Below are 13,513 nucleotides of genomic sequence, written 5' to 3'. Positions count from 1 at the left end.
TATGTAAAGCTTTCAATATGGTTGACTAGTGCATCCTTAGTCCACTCTCAACTATTGGGGTCTGTATTTTGTTCAAAGAGATTTTTGGCCTCTGTGGATTCTCCCATAAGTCTCACTGTTTGCTCACAGAATTTTGAGGGAATGCCTTTTTATGCATTGCCTGGGATGTGTAATATAGTTTTGTTTTCCTGATAATCAAAGCAACAGTGCACACTTTTATATTTTTAGCTTTTTCTGTAATTAATACACTTGGATTAATTTATCAACAAACAAAAGTAAGGTGTGAAGATGAAGACAAACTTCTGTAACTAGTGATCCAATTAAAATTGGGGTTTTTGTGCAGAAAATGTGAGTTACTTTGATAGTTCACCGGTAGAGGCTAATTGTAAGGCAGCCATGTCCTCATTAAAGAAATTGTTTTTCATTGTTTTCCACATCACAGATTGATTACTTCTGAAAAGAGCATATTTAACTTTTTATTTTTCTTAAATGTCTTTAACATAAAACAATGTAATCTTAAAATTAAGTGTGATATTGTGATATGAAGTATCTTAAAGAACAAAATTTTGGTGTACCATTTGCAATGCACAAAAATTAGAGAATTGGTCAAGGGTCTGAATAAATGTCCCAAATTATTGTACTGGATTTTTCATCTCTAGGGCGTACCTGTAAATACATCACTATGTGTAGTTCTTACATACTTTAATGTTAAAATATGTATATGTGCAAAGCTGACATTATGGCCACAGGAAGATGGATGCAGGATGACTTTGCAAAAATCTCTGAAAGGCTTTTTTCCCACGCTGATCATTTTAAAATTCCTGCAGAGCTTGCAGTTTATGATGCTACATGATAATAGTTTATTGTCATAGGGTTGCTGTGTGTTCCATGCAGAATCCACTGCTTGTAACTATTCTCCAAAAAGATGGTGGCATTTGTAATGTATTTTGTTTTTATTTCCTTGTGATTTGCCATAGACTAGTATATTAAAAAAATAAGTATTCTGCTTAATGCTGAATTTCTAATTCAATATTTCCCTTTCTGTATGAAAAAATATACTTCTGATGACAAAATATTAAAATTTTTTCACACTTATCACATGAGATTGCAGAGATCACACACGGACAAAGTCCTGGGGGTGGGACTTGTTAAAAGAATTTCCATGGGAACCCTAAAAAATGCAAAGAGGTGGAATGCATCATTAGCCATCTCCCTTGAATTAAGAAGATTAACCCTAAATTGTGTCTGAGAAACCGGAGTCACCTGCTCCGTGGGAAAATAAACTGTACAATACAAAAACGCTGGCTGATGCTTTTTGCTCTTTCTTGTAAACCTTTTAAGGCACAGTTGTTACAGTAATGCACATTTCATCTTCTTTATATAAGTGATTTTTGATGACATTGACAGGATTATTTGCTCCTCTGCACATTTTTGTTTTTTTAATCAGTGAATTCCTTGCCACAAAGTACAGTTGTTGCCATTGTCCTCCTCATCTTTTCACCATGACTGAGAAATATACAGTGTAATAAATAATTAGAAACAAAATTTAGTGCTATAAAAAAAAACATTTTAGACTTTATCACTGAAAATGTTCATGATTGAAAAGTTAATTAAAAACCCACAAAAAACCAAGCTGAGGATCAGAATGAAATGTAAGAGACAGACTTAAATTTAAACAGTTTACTTTAACTCAAAGTTAAACAGACATCTTTTCTGCAGGGATTTGCTCATTTTGGTTACATTTTTACCTTAGTTCATGCACACCTGCATTTGCAACAGTGATTTATTTTCAGAACTGATTTTGTAGTGTAAAGCAAACAGTTACTATTATAGCAAATGTAATAAGTTCTCTTGTTTCTGCCCCCAAAATGTCAATAAGTATGGGTATTCATAAAGTTTAAAAACAGTAAAGTATTTCTCATTAGTTTTTAGTTTTGTATGTCAGTTTTTTAACTTTTTTTTAGTTACCCTGTACTGTAAGTTTAATACAGGTTTACCCCAGCTAAATTTTAGTGTTTGGTTTCATGCCTATGCAAATTATTTCATGTTTTTACTTGAATCTAATAATTATATTTCTTCAGTGAGAAACTCGATAGAAGATACATAAGTCAAGTAAGGTAGTGTCACATGTTCCATAAATATTAGTGTCTTCAGTAATGAAGTATGATGATGTGATTATCTGAAATAATTACATCAAATAACACTAAGCTATGGATCCTTGAAAAATAACATTAACATATCTGTATTGATATTCCAGATATGTTACTTTTACTTGATCTGGTTCATTTTGCACTTCAAGGACTAGACCAAATTAATATTCAACTTAATTACAATGAATACATTATTAATTCACTTAATTGTCTGAAGACTATAAAATATTCAGTAATCTGAGGTTTAAATATTTCATTGAAATTGCATTTTTACTGTTATAGGTACTATAGCATGTCTTTGTTATTACCAATGACAAAAGGTCAAGGCACAGGTTATATCACTGAAAAAATTAGTTAAGTATATGTGACTAAGGAGTAGCCTGGAACAAAAACAAGACTCGTGTTCTTACTCTGGTATTCTTTAAACAGGGCTCTGTGAGCATCTTGTATATGTGGATTTTACAAAATGAAACACTGTTTCATACTGTTGTGTGGAACAAAACGGGTTCACACAATTCAGGTATGAAATTTCTGGCTGTTGTATGTGGTTCTAACTCATATTTGAAGGATGGATGAAATGTAATTTTGTAAGGTGAATTTTTAGAGGTTGACTATCCCAGTATGACTGTTCAGCATGTCCGTGGAGTGTAAAATAATGTGCCAGTCATGTGGGTAGCTTAATTCAATATTGAAGTCCCCTCTTCGAAAAAACGGATGAGCTCATGGCATTTACTAAAAGTCCCCATATGTGACTTTTTGCTCGTGCACTCTGACATGGATGACTGCTGAAGGACGAGATGTGGTTAAAGATGCTGTACGTTGTACCAGCCACTCGGAGGGGTCTTGCCTTCATTACAGGCTTCACAATGGCCCATTCTGTGCTTCAGTGGTGGCTTGCAATGCTCTTGAGGCCTTTTGCATTTTTGGAGAAGTTGGCACAGTTGGCAGAACTCATTGTTTTCCAGAGAATTAAAAGAAATTTACACTTGCATTACTTCCTTCAATGTAATCATTTTAACTGTGAAAAGTGATCCTATTTATTGTGTTGTCCCCCCCCCCCCCCCCCCAAGACACTAAAGTACAAGTAAGTGAAACAGCAGGTCAGTTGAAGACAGATTGTGATGGGCTGCAGAACAGATCTGCTGTTAGTCCTTCATCCTGAAGGTACGCTACCATTCTACCAGCAGGATGTGTGTCAGAGAAAGAGTTACCTGGCTGAGTAAAATCCCACTGGTTTAACAAAAAGTGTCTGTAAGGGCGAAGGACTTTCGGTGAATCTCTACATAATGTATTTGTCCACAGAACATTGATTTACTCATGGAGGAATAAATTTGTAATTAACGACCTTCTGTCTTTCATTTGGTTTCCCAGGATGAACTTCATACACATTGGTGCAATATGTACAGTATTATACTTTGAAACGGAGATATGCAACCCTGCTGGACACAGAGCCCGAACCAAAGATATGGAGCTCCAGCTGGACATGCACGAAATCGCTTGCAAACTACACAGTCCCTCACCACCTCCTTCCTGCCCAGAACCTTGTAAATAACAGAATAAAAGGACACTGTTTGTCACACCACTACTCTGCAATGGACTGGCATCACATCTAGGTTGTCGGTGATTCCACCGCAAACCTGACCAGTACAGGCATTGCACGAAAGTGAGCGAGTGACTGTCACACACACTTTGAGTGTCTGTCCTTCATCTAGTCTTCCGGGGGATCCGCTACCCCATGCATATATGTATATTTCAGGGTAAAAATAACCTATTACAGTAGACATTTCTCCGTTTATGCAATGTGCTGTGCTGTATTAGTGACCTCTCAGCACTGCTTCATTGAGCACTCTATTTCTCAAGAATGCATCTAGAGTGCTAATGATGGTATTACAGTATGTACTCATTCACGATCAGTGGATGGAACTGCCATTGAGTCAAGTCCGGCTCATAGCTACCACTGGCGTGGTTTCCAAAGCAAGGGAGGAATAGAAATGGTTTGCCGGTGCCGCCTTCTGTGCAGGTCCGGGGGGGGTGCAAACACAAGCAGAAACATGCAAATCCCACACACTGTCATCTGCACTTGAACCCCACACCAACCGAGCAGCGTAATCGCCACTGTATCCCCCTTTACCCAGTCATACAGCAGGGTAATTTTTTTTCAGTGCTATTCAGCATAAGTGCACTGCTCAAGGGTACTACAGTTGGAAGAAAGAAATAAGAGATAATGGTAATTTGACCTCCTCACAAGAAGAGTTCACCTAACGGGGTAATTTCAAGGAAAAAATTAACCTCTTTTTGTGAGAAATGGGTATAGCAACAGTAAGTGTACAGACAGAGAGTAGAAATAGTTTGATGGCTAAACATTTTTCTCCAATCCCATTTTCTACTCATGGAGGGACACCAACTAAATTGCATTTGAAATCTCTTGCACAGCTTGGTGTTAATTTAATTTCTTTGCGGGAAATAAAAATAATTTTTAATGACCTTTCATGTGTTTGTTGACTGCCTCTTTTTGTGTATACACGTTTTGTCATTTAGCCAATGCAGTGCTTTTTTGCATTTGTAGCATATGAATAATTAGACCTTGCAATTTCATTGTTTCCATTTTCAGCACATCTGTAGTACTATGATGCATAATAACACTTTTCGCTGAAAGTAGTAATGTGATATTACATTTTGTAAGGAACACACAAAATTGTAATATAATGCAAGTGAAGCACCCAGCACTAGAACTGAGCTGCGAACCCAATGTCACCCACCTCACCTCAGTAGTCCTGTTCTTTGGAGGTTGGTAAAATTATATGTTGTATTGATATTTTTGTAAACAATTATGCTTTTTTTTCATATGGGCTTGGCCAAGAATTTGGTGAAGACAAGACTAATAGAAGATGTTTTGTCCACAATTTCTGTTGAAGGAACCTGAAGGTGAACTGAAAGATGGAATCAGCTGCTGACTAAACCAATTCAATTAAACAACACAATACAATTGTTCTTTGTGGTGCTGAGAACACAAAAGAGAAGCCCATTGTTCTCTATTGTTTGCTGTTGGACATTGAGATCGTGTTGGTTTAAAGTTGACCTGTAAGGCAGAAAAGCAAATTTTGATGATGGGGAAACCAAGTGCAGATGCCATACACAATACCATTAGGCGGTGTTTCCACCTGCATAGGATTATATGCTTTATTTTTATTTACCTTTTTAATATATTTCATTCAGTGGAAGGAGAGGTGGAGTAAAAATTATTATACAAGTATCATTTATTTAAATGAAAAGAGTCAGTTTTTGGTAGGGCTGTGGCAGTGGGTCATACGGCATATTATGACTTAACATTCATCTGTTATATGCTGATAATTGTTCTCAGCAATTAGATGGAATACAAAGCAATTTCCTTGAAATATCTTAGTGGTTTAATATTGCACATATTTGCACACAAATTGTAAGGTGTATGTCTTTCCATCAGACTAAAGTGCAAGGAACATGGCTAGTATGAGGAAAATGAAGTATGATTTCTGGCTATTACGAAGTGCATGAGAATGAGAAAATCAATAAAAGTGTCACATTTCTGCTGATATTATATGCTAATGCAGGGTACAAAATAGGTGCATGGGGCCAAAACTCCAAACACTGGAGCCATAGCATTCAGTCAGAAACATCTTGCAATAAACCAGGTTACAAAGATGTATGTGGAAGAGTACAATGATGTGAGCTTCTGCAGTGACTAAGTGTATCAGCACATTATAATAAAGCTATTGTTGAAGTGGAGAAAAAACATTAACAATGTACCCCTTCATTCCATTCTGTCCATTGTGCTGCAGAGTCCCGAGACTTGGTTTGCACACAAGAAAATGTCTCATTCATCCAACATCTACACCAAACCTGCTATTGTCCTGCATCTGCTTGCAAGCTTTTAGTCTAATGATGTTTATTTCCAGTGGCTATAATATTATTTTTCAACTTAAGGGAGCAACATGTTTCCTCAAATATGCGCAAGGGGGTTGATGTAGGGGTGTAACTTTAGGGTGACGGGTCAAAGCAGATTTGTGTCATGTGATGTCAAGTGGCTGATTGTTGTGGAATCTGCAATCAACTGTTGAAGCAACATTAAATAGTTTTTTTTTTTTTTTTTCTCAGCATTTAAGCTGATTCCCAGAATAATACTTGCTTTTGTAACTTAGTTGTTGGAGAATGTGCATGCTGTGCATCTGCTATCGAAATGTTTCAGCTCATGTTCCTGCACCTTGCTGCTAAAAACTCTGCAGTATTTTCTTTCGGGCGCGAACTCTCGAAATCCGCTCCAGCTACGTTGGCCGACCCGCACTGTCGCTCTGGCCCTACAAGGCAAAGCAGCCCACATTACATTCATGCTCCTCTCCTGGTATGCGGTCCAGCCCACATCTCTACACGTGCAGCCAATCATTTTTCTCTCAAAGTAATTTATACGCTGAACGCTCCCACAGTGAGTGCATTACACAGCTGTCTACATTAAAAAAAAAATCTTTCTTAAATAATATTTATAGTTGAAAAGCCTTTTTCCTTCCTCTGATTTTCTGCTTGTGTATGTAATTACATTATCCTAAATCTGAAACAGGTGCGCCGTAATCAGAAACAAACCGAGGATTTGAAATCCCGCCAATTTAGAGATATTTATTAATGAGGAGATGAGGTGCCTGATGGAATGTGAGCCGGAACTTGTGGGAACCCACTTCGTCAGCTGTGCTAAGTAGTATTTTGAAAAAGAAAGAAAAAGAGAAGCATGACTCAAAGAATCGTGACGAGCTTTATAAAAGTCCCTCCGGTCCCGACAATGGAGTACTCCACAAAGCAGTGACTGCTTGCTTTCCTTTTATTTCCCCCTTGTTTTGTGAGGCTGGCAAAGCGTTCTTCCCATTCCTTTAAAAGAATAAATAAATAAATAAATAAATAAAAAAAGCAGAGGACTTAGCCTGGCACCAGTGCTTAGCATCAAGTAACACTAACAAGAGTGGTAGCTTGAAGAGGGGTCTGTTCCAGCGCCAAGAGCTCTTCCAGTTTGCCTCCAGGTTCCACCCCGTGCTTCCCTTCCGCTTGCAGTGTCTGAGTTCAAAGGGTTTTTACGCTGTCTGAATCTCATCTCCGGCGTGGCGTGAGAATCGGCACACATTTTACAAGTTGCGTGCCTTCACAAAGGGATGGAAGAATCCAAGGTGAACCGTGTCTCTGCCCTACTCTCGGAAGTTTGCCACATTTTTATAGAATTGATTAAAAATGAAAGGCAACGCGAAACTGACCTGTAGTAAACATGCATATATAAGGTCCAGAAAACCTGTTTCAGTATACTGCAAAGCGAAATCTGTTAATTAATCTAAAAATTCGGTTAGTCTGCTGAAACACTGTCTACTTTCAAGAAGGGTCTGAGAACTCACCTTTTCCAGACCCACTTCGCCCAAGATCTCTCCAGCTCATGTATGGTGTAAATGTTCGTGCACCATAATGTCATGATCATCCCTGATAAGGCTTTATACAGCCGCTACTCCGGCATTCTGAATGTTTGTGAATGTTTGTTTGTGTATCTTATTATTAAAAAAGAAAAAAATTTGTAGGAAGGTTATCAGTTTTTTTATGCACCTGCTCGAGCGGCGATGAACATCGGTGCATCAAGTGGAAAGTAACAAACTTGGTTTACTTAAGAATCACATGTCTGCAGCCATGTCTCTTTGTCCTAATGTAATGCACAAATTGTATTTTTGCTGAGATTTACGTCGCTTTGGAGAAAAGTGTCTGCTAAACGAATAAATGTAAATGTAATTTACATTTTAAGAAAGGTGTTCTGATGCAGCATTTCTTTGTGATAGTACAGTATCATAACCCTGTGGACATGAAATGTTGCACTGTTATATTTATCACGCTGACCTTTATACACAGCGTGTTGACATTAACCCTGCTAATGATGCTTGTCATCTTTTATTGACATAGTACTGTAATTAGACTGTCCTATGAACCGCTATTTCCGGTGCAACTTCAAAATGTAGAAGGATCACAGCACAGAATTACTAAAAATATGTCCTTTCAAGGCACTTGTTTAACATGCAGTTTTGCACATTATGCGTTTGTAAGTTTGGAGATTTGCTTTAATTCACATGGTGATGGTCATGATTCCTCTATTAAATACTAAAATAAACTTTTAAAGTCTAAATCTTAAACTTATAAAATGGATACATGATTATGATTTACACACCTGATTCTACTTGCACACTGCTTGCATTTTTCTACTACACACACGATTTCCTCTAAACCAACATGTGGAATTGGTAATTACACACCTGTTGTGTCCGATAAGAAAGATTGCTTCTCATTAAACAACCGTTTTGTGGTAAAACACAAGGAGTTCACGTACTTTCAAGCAGCATTGTAGATCATGCAATTTAGTTTTTTTTTTTCCCTTTTTTTTTGAAATAGCAATAATGCCTTTAAAATGGTAATTACTTTTTTAAAGGGACAGCGCAAAAATAGCAAAATGGAGAACGCCCTAGTGTGAAGTAACCAAGTGTCTTAATGTTGTGAGACTCTTGTGTTCAGTTAGGATGCATCCCTGCAGAATTGCATATTGTAAAAGCTCTTCTTTTCACCTGCCCAGGTTGTGCAGTCTTACTCTGAAGAAGCTTGTGGTGATGAGGGAGTTGGACAAAGAGCTCATCTCTGTTGTCATTGCTGTCAAGATCCAGGTACACGTGTCGCTCCACAACAACCGAATGTACACGAGTGAAACGCAGCAGAGTTAGTTGTGAGACGCTCAGAGCAAACTCTTAATTCGTTGTTTAATTGACGCTGACCTGTTACCTTACCTATTGTATCTGACTCATTTATTCAACCATGCGTATTTACTGGAGACATTCAGGGCGCAAGTACCCTCGTTCAGAGTACTACAGCAGTAGCTGGTAGCAACTTTCAGGTGACGCATCCACGTCCGTTTAACGCCTGTTGCTCGGAAATGGCTAGGTTGTTTGCCATCGGCGCTATCGCTTGAGACGGTTGATTCTTCCCTCGCAGGGCTCTAAAAGGATCCTAAGGTCTCATGAAATAGTGCTGCCCCCAAGTGGGGTTGTGGAGACTGACCTCGCTTTGACCTTCTCACTACAGGTATGGACAAGCGGGCTGTGTCGTTACACATATTGTACGCCTGAACATTTAAAGCACTGCAAGTCAACGAGGACTGAGAGCTATGGAAATGCTGTAAATGCCATTGCTCTTGCCGCGATGTGTTGATTAACCACAGAGAAGTGCCCTGACAAGTGACCCAGTATGGCCCGTAGGGAAGCCTTGAAAGGGCTTCGTCAAACCAACATGATTGCCAAGATTTGTAATGACTTATACAGAACCTTTATTTGAATGACAAACGCTGTATACCTTCCCTTCCTTTCTTTCGCCCTTTCATTTTTCTACTGCCCCAGTACCCACACTTTCTGAAGCGCGAGGGAAACAAACTGCAGATCATGCTACAGAGACGGAAAAGGTACAAGAACCGGACAATTCTAGGCTACAAGACCTTGGCATTGGGCACGATTGACATGGCGGAGGTACTGCTACATTAATTCTTAATTAATTCTTATGTTCATTTTCCCAAGAAACAGGGAAATGATTTTTGAACTGAAGTAGGCTGCACATTGATGAGGGGGGGTTGGGGGGGCATCCACCAAGTTCTGATAATGTTTGTCAAATCATATCAGCTATCACAATTCCCATATTTCTTTCTTGCTTTTTTGTTAAGCATAACAAAATGAAGTAGTTAAGCATGGATGTAACTGGTCTGTTTTTCACATTTTATTCATTGCTCTGCCTTGCACTTCTGTCTCCCGTCAGATGGTGTTAGAGGCTGATCTCTGCACGTAACAGCCAATAAAACATCCACTGTATTTATGGAAACACACTGTTTGTATTGATCATGGTGGAGCTCTTTGAAGTACTGCTTTCTCTTAGCGGTGGTCAGATAGTTCCACATTTAGGTGTGGAGAGGTGGTGGCGGTAGCGGTGGCCTTGCGCCCAGAAGCTTTGGGACAGGCTCCGGTTCACCGCGACCCTGCTCAGGACAAGAGGTCATTGAAATTGGATAGATGGATGCTGAGAGAGCGAAAGGAAGACTTAGATCAGTACCACCACCACATGTAACACCTGGGTCTCAGGGGGATCTTACTGCGAACTTGACCCTCCTTGGTTCCAGGAGTGAACATCACTTCCTGTCTACTGACCTTCCCTGTAGCGCTGTCCTCAGCACGGCCAGCAGTACAGAACCATGTGCGAGGTTTTGAAAGTGTTCTTTGGAAACAGGTCTCCAAGGCGGAGGAGGCCGGCAACACTGTCTACAAATAGGAACTTTAACTCCACATCAGGAAATAACCATGAAACATGAAACCACACGTGGTGGAAGTTAATCTGACTGCATTTGTCAACACACATACATATATATATATATATATATATATATATATGTCAATTTGAAAAACTTTGCTTTGAAAATTGATACACTTTGAGATTGGCAGAATTACATATCCTGAACTTTTAAATGATTATATTTAATAAATTAGTGTATTTTTTCATCCTTTCATACTGAATTTTGCAGTAAATCCGAATGAATCAGAAAAGACAACTATTTTACTGATACATGTTTTCAGCATGAACATGTGCAGATTTTTTTTTTTTTTTTACATTATTTGATTGCTTACCAGATGTTGCTTTGAAATCGCTCATGCAAATTACATCTTTACATATTAATGGAGATGGACATTTACTGGAATTATTCAGGTTAAGCGCCTTGTTCAAAGGCAGAACAACTAGTACCTTTTAAGTCACACCCCCACCTGTCCAGATCAGTGACAGCTATGAAATATATGAATTCAGTTTGTCTCCTCTTCTGCTGTTGCTCAGATTCAGTACTTGAAGCCATGGTTTATTTTTTGTGTGTTAGCATATGATCAGCTGATTGTTACTGGGTGTTCCTTAGTTGCTGGCCACATAAATGTCTGCCTTTGAACATCTGGGCCCTGTGCAGCAGGTTGAATGGTACCAGTGTCATTACACTGTCATCGAAAGTCTGGAGAGTAAAAAAAAAATGCTTTCCTTTTGCCCGCTCAGTATTTCTTGTGGGCTTCTCTTTCCCTCTGTCCCTCCTTTTTTCCCGTAACACTGTACCGCCCTCCTCCTCCCACCCAGGTGATGCAGCACCCCACAGAAGGGGGGCAGGTGCTTTCTTTGTGCAGCAACCAAAAGGACATGCTGGGGAAGGTGGCTGAGATCTGGATTTTCTCTTTATCCAGCCAGCCTATTGACCACGAAGATGCTGCGCTTCAGGATGGTCAAAAGATAAAATGCACAGGTCTGAAATTCTGCATGGCAACACACATCACACCTTATCTAACAGTCGCACTGCCGTAATGAAAAGCCAGTGCTAGAGGGACCTGGCAAGGAAGGGTACCAGGGTATCCATAACGGACTTACTGGCACAATATTAGCCATTTTAAATTTAATTTTAAAACTGTTGGACTCTTCTGTGATATTTTACAAAAGTGGAATAATTAAAAGGTAAATTATATATTACGATGGCTTTCCAAAATCTGAAGAAATTTGTGGTTGTATCACATTTTGTTTGTAGTTTGTGCAACATCCAAAATTAAATGTTTGGCACTACATACTGGTCGCTTAAAGCTGTGCAGCAGTGAGTACTTGTGTTATAGATTTACATTAAGCTTCATCATGGGTGGAAAATGCTAATAGGTAGCAGGATGTTTGTCCCCCCAGCTGGTAGTGAATGTAGAAAAGAGAAAGATTAATTTAATGGCTGTCAGCTGCCTAACATGTATATTATGACTGCAGATAACTACTCGGAGGAGGAGTATGAGAGCTTCTCGTCGGAACAGGAAGCCAGCGATGATGCAGTACAGGGACAAGTGAGACCCAAATACCAACCTTTGAAGGATTTACACTGTATTGAAAAATTGTAATTCTGTTTGGTCATCCATCAGTTACTTTGAACAAGTAATTTTCTTCAGCTGAGAATGAGTCTTTAATCATATCTGATTGGTTGCATAGTGGCTAGAGCCGCTTCCTTTGGATCCAAAGTCACACGTTTGAATCCCACCTCCAGGTGTAGTACCCTTGAAGCTGTATAAATGGGTAAATAATTGTAAGCAGTTTAACACTGTAAGTCACTTTAGAGAAAAACATCAGCTAAATGAGTAAATGTAAACATCATAACTATTAAATGCGGTCCAAAGCTGAAAGTATACTTGTATTTATTTTTGCTGATGCGGTGTAATAGACTGAATGAATAAGCTGACCTGCCACCGATTTAATAATAAAAAAATGAAATGTTTATTTTCATTATAAAAATGTCATTATTGCAAACTGTAATCGTGGCAATGCATTTTAGTTAAAATCACAAATTCTGGATATTGTGGTTTAGATTTCATGTGTATGTCTCCAGGATCTGGAAGATGATGAGTATGATGTGAGGAAGCCCAAGAAGCAGAGGAGGTCCATCGTGAGAACAACATCCATCACTAGGGTGGGCAGTGGAAGTGTTGCGTTTTTCCAAGGCCTTTCTTCTGTTTCTTTTAAAATGTGCCCGTGTTTTAGTCACTGCAATGCATTGTCTTCTTTTTGCCCATTACTGCCAAAATACTGATTTGTAATGTTTTCTGTGTAGAAGTTTTTGTCCCCAGTCTTAAAAGGAATGCAGATTTTGATACAGAGGCACATCTGTCCTTCAAGGTCTTATGCAAAGCTCATTAATGCTGCATACCTTGTTTTTGGTTTCTGTTCCTGCACATCAGCGAGCGTGATTAATTTCTCAAGGTCACGGTAAATTGAGGATAAATATGTCCTTGATCCGAGTTTTGTACTGAGTGGGGCGAATGGCGTTTAGGCGATGACACTAGGGATAAAACTTGTAGTTGTGCACGTATGTCACATTGGCTTGAGGTAGCAAAGAATCAAGGCGCGGTAATAATTTTATTTGGAATTTTTTCCCCCTCTAACAAACAACTAGGATTAGAAAGTATGTGGGTTATCTCACCTGAGGTATTTCACCTTCTGGAAATTTAAGGAAGCTGTGGGAAGATGCAGTCTAAGGTGAAGTTTGTGAACAAGACAAACTAGGTTTTCTGAATTTGGTATTTGGGTCTCTCTCCAGAAGGAATTGGAATATAGGTCTATAGGCCACCTCAACCTATTTTTTGAAGTCACAGGAGTCAGCATGAAAAATTCTAGGAAAATTGTAACTTTGCAACGTTACGTTGGAAGAATTGTAGCATCTAATTTAGATCTAAATTATTTAGGATTATGATAGTCTCAGTTTTGGAGACGGGCTCAAATTGGTTAGGAAACCGTTTTTT

The 13,513-nt window shown here is 38.8% G+C and overlaps 1 protein-coding gene across 4 annotated transcripts in view; it reads left to right on the top strand.

Moving 5' to 3' along the window:
• Positions 1-13,513, top strand: part of pacs2 (phosphofurin acidic cluster sorting protein 2) — a 47,628-nt gene that overhangs the window by 21,467 nt on the left and 12,648 nt on the right. For all 4 annotated transcript variants that reach the window (XM_018727417.2, XM_018727418.2, XM_018727416.2 and 1 more), the window contains exons 2-7: positions 8,764-8,851; positions 9,177-9,266; positions 9,578-9,703; positions 11,334-11,496; positions 11,994-12,067; positions 12,604-12,684. In XM_018727417.2, coding sequence (XP_018582933.1) covers positions 8,764-8,851; positions 9,177-9,266; positions 9,578-9,703; positions 11,334-11,496; positions 11,994-12,067; positions 12,604-12,684 — 622 coding nt within the window. The remainder of the gene's footprint in view (positions 1-8,763; positions 8,852-9,176; positions 9,267-9,577; positions 9,704-11,333; positions 11,497-11,993; positions 12,068-12,603; positions 12,685-13,513) is intronic.

The sequence above is a fragment of the Scleropages formosus genome, chromosome 15 (genome assembly GCF_900964775.1).
Source record: "Scleropages formosus chromosome 15, fSclFor1.1, whole genome shotgun sequence".
Taxonomy (NCBI): Eukaryota; Metazoa; Chordata; class Actinopteri; order Osteoglossiformes; family Osteoglossidae; genus Scleropages; species Scleropages formosus.
The sequence above is the reverse complement of the archived record's forward strand: the minus strand, read 5'-3'. Positions and strand labels throughout refer to the sequence as shown.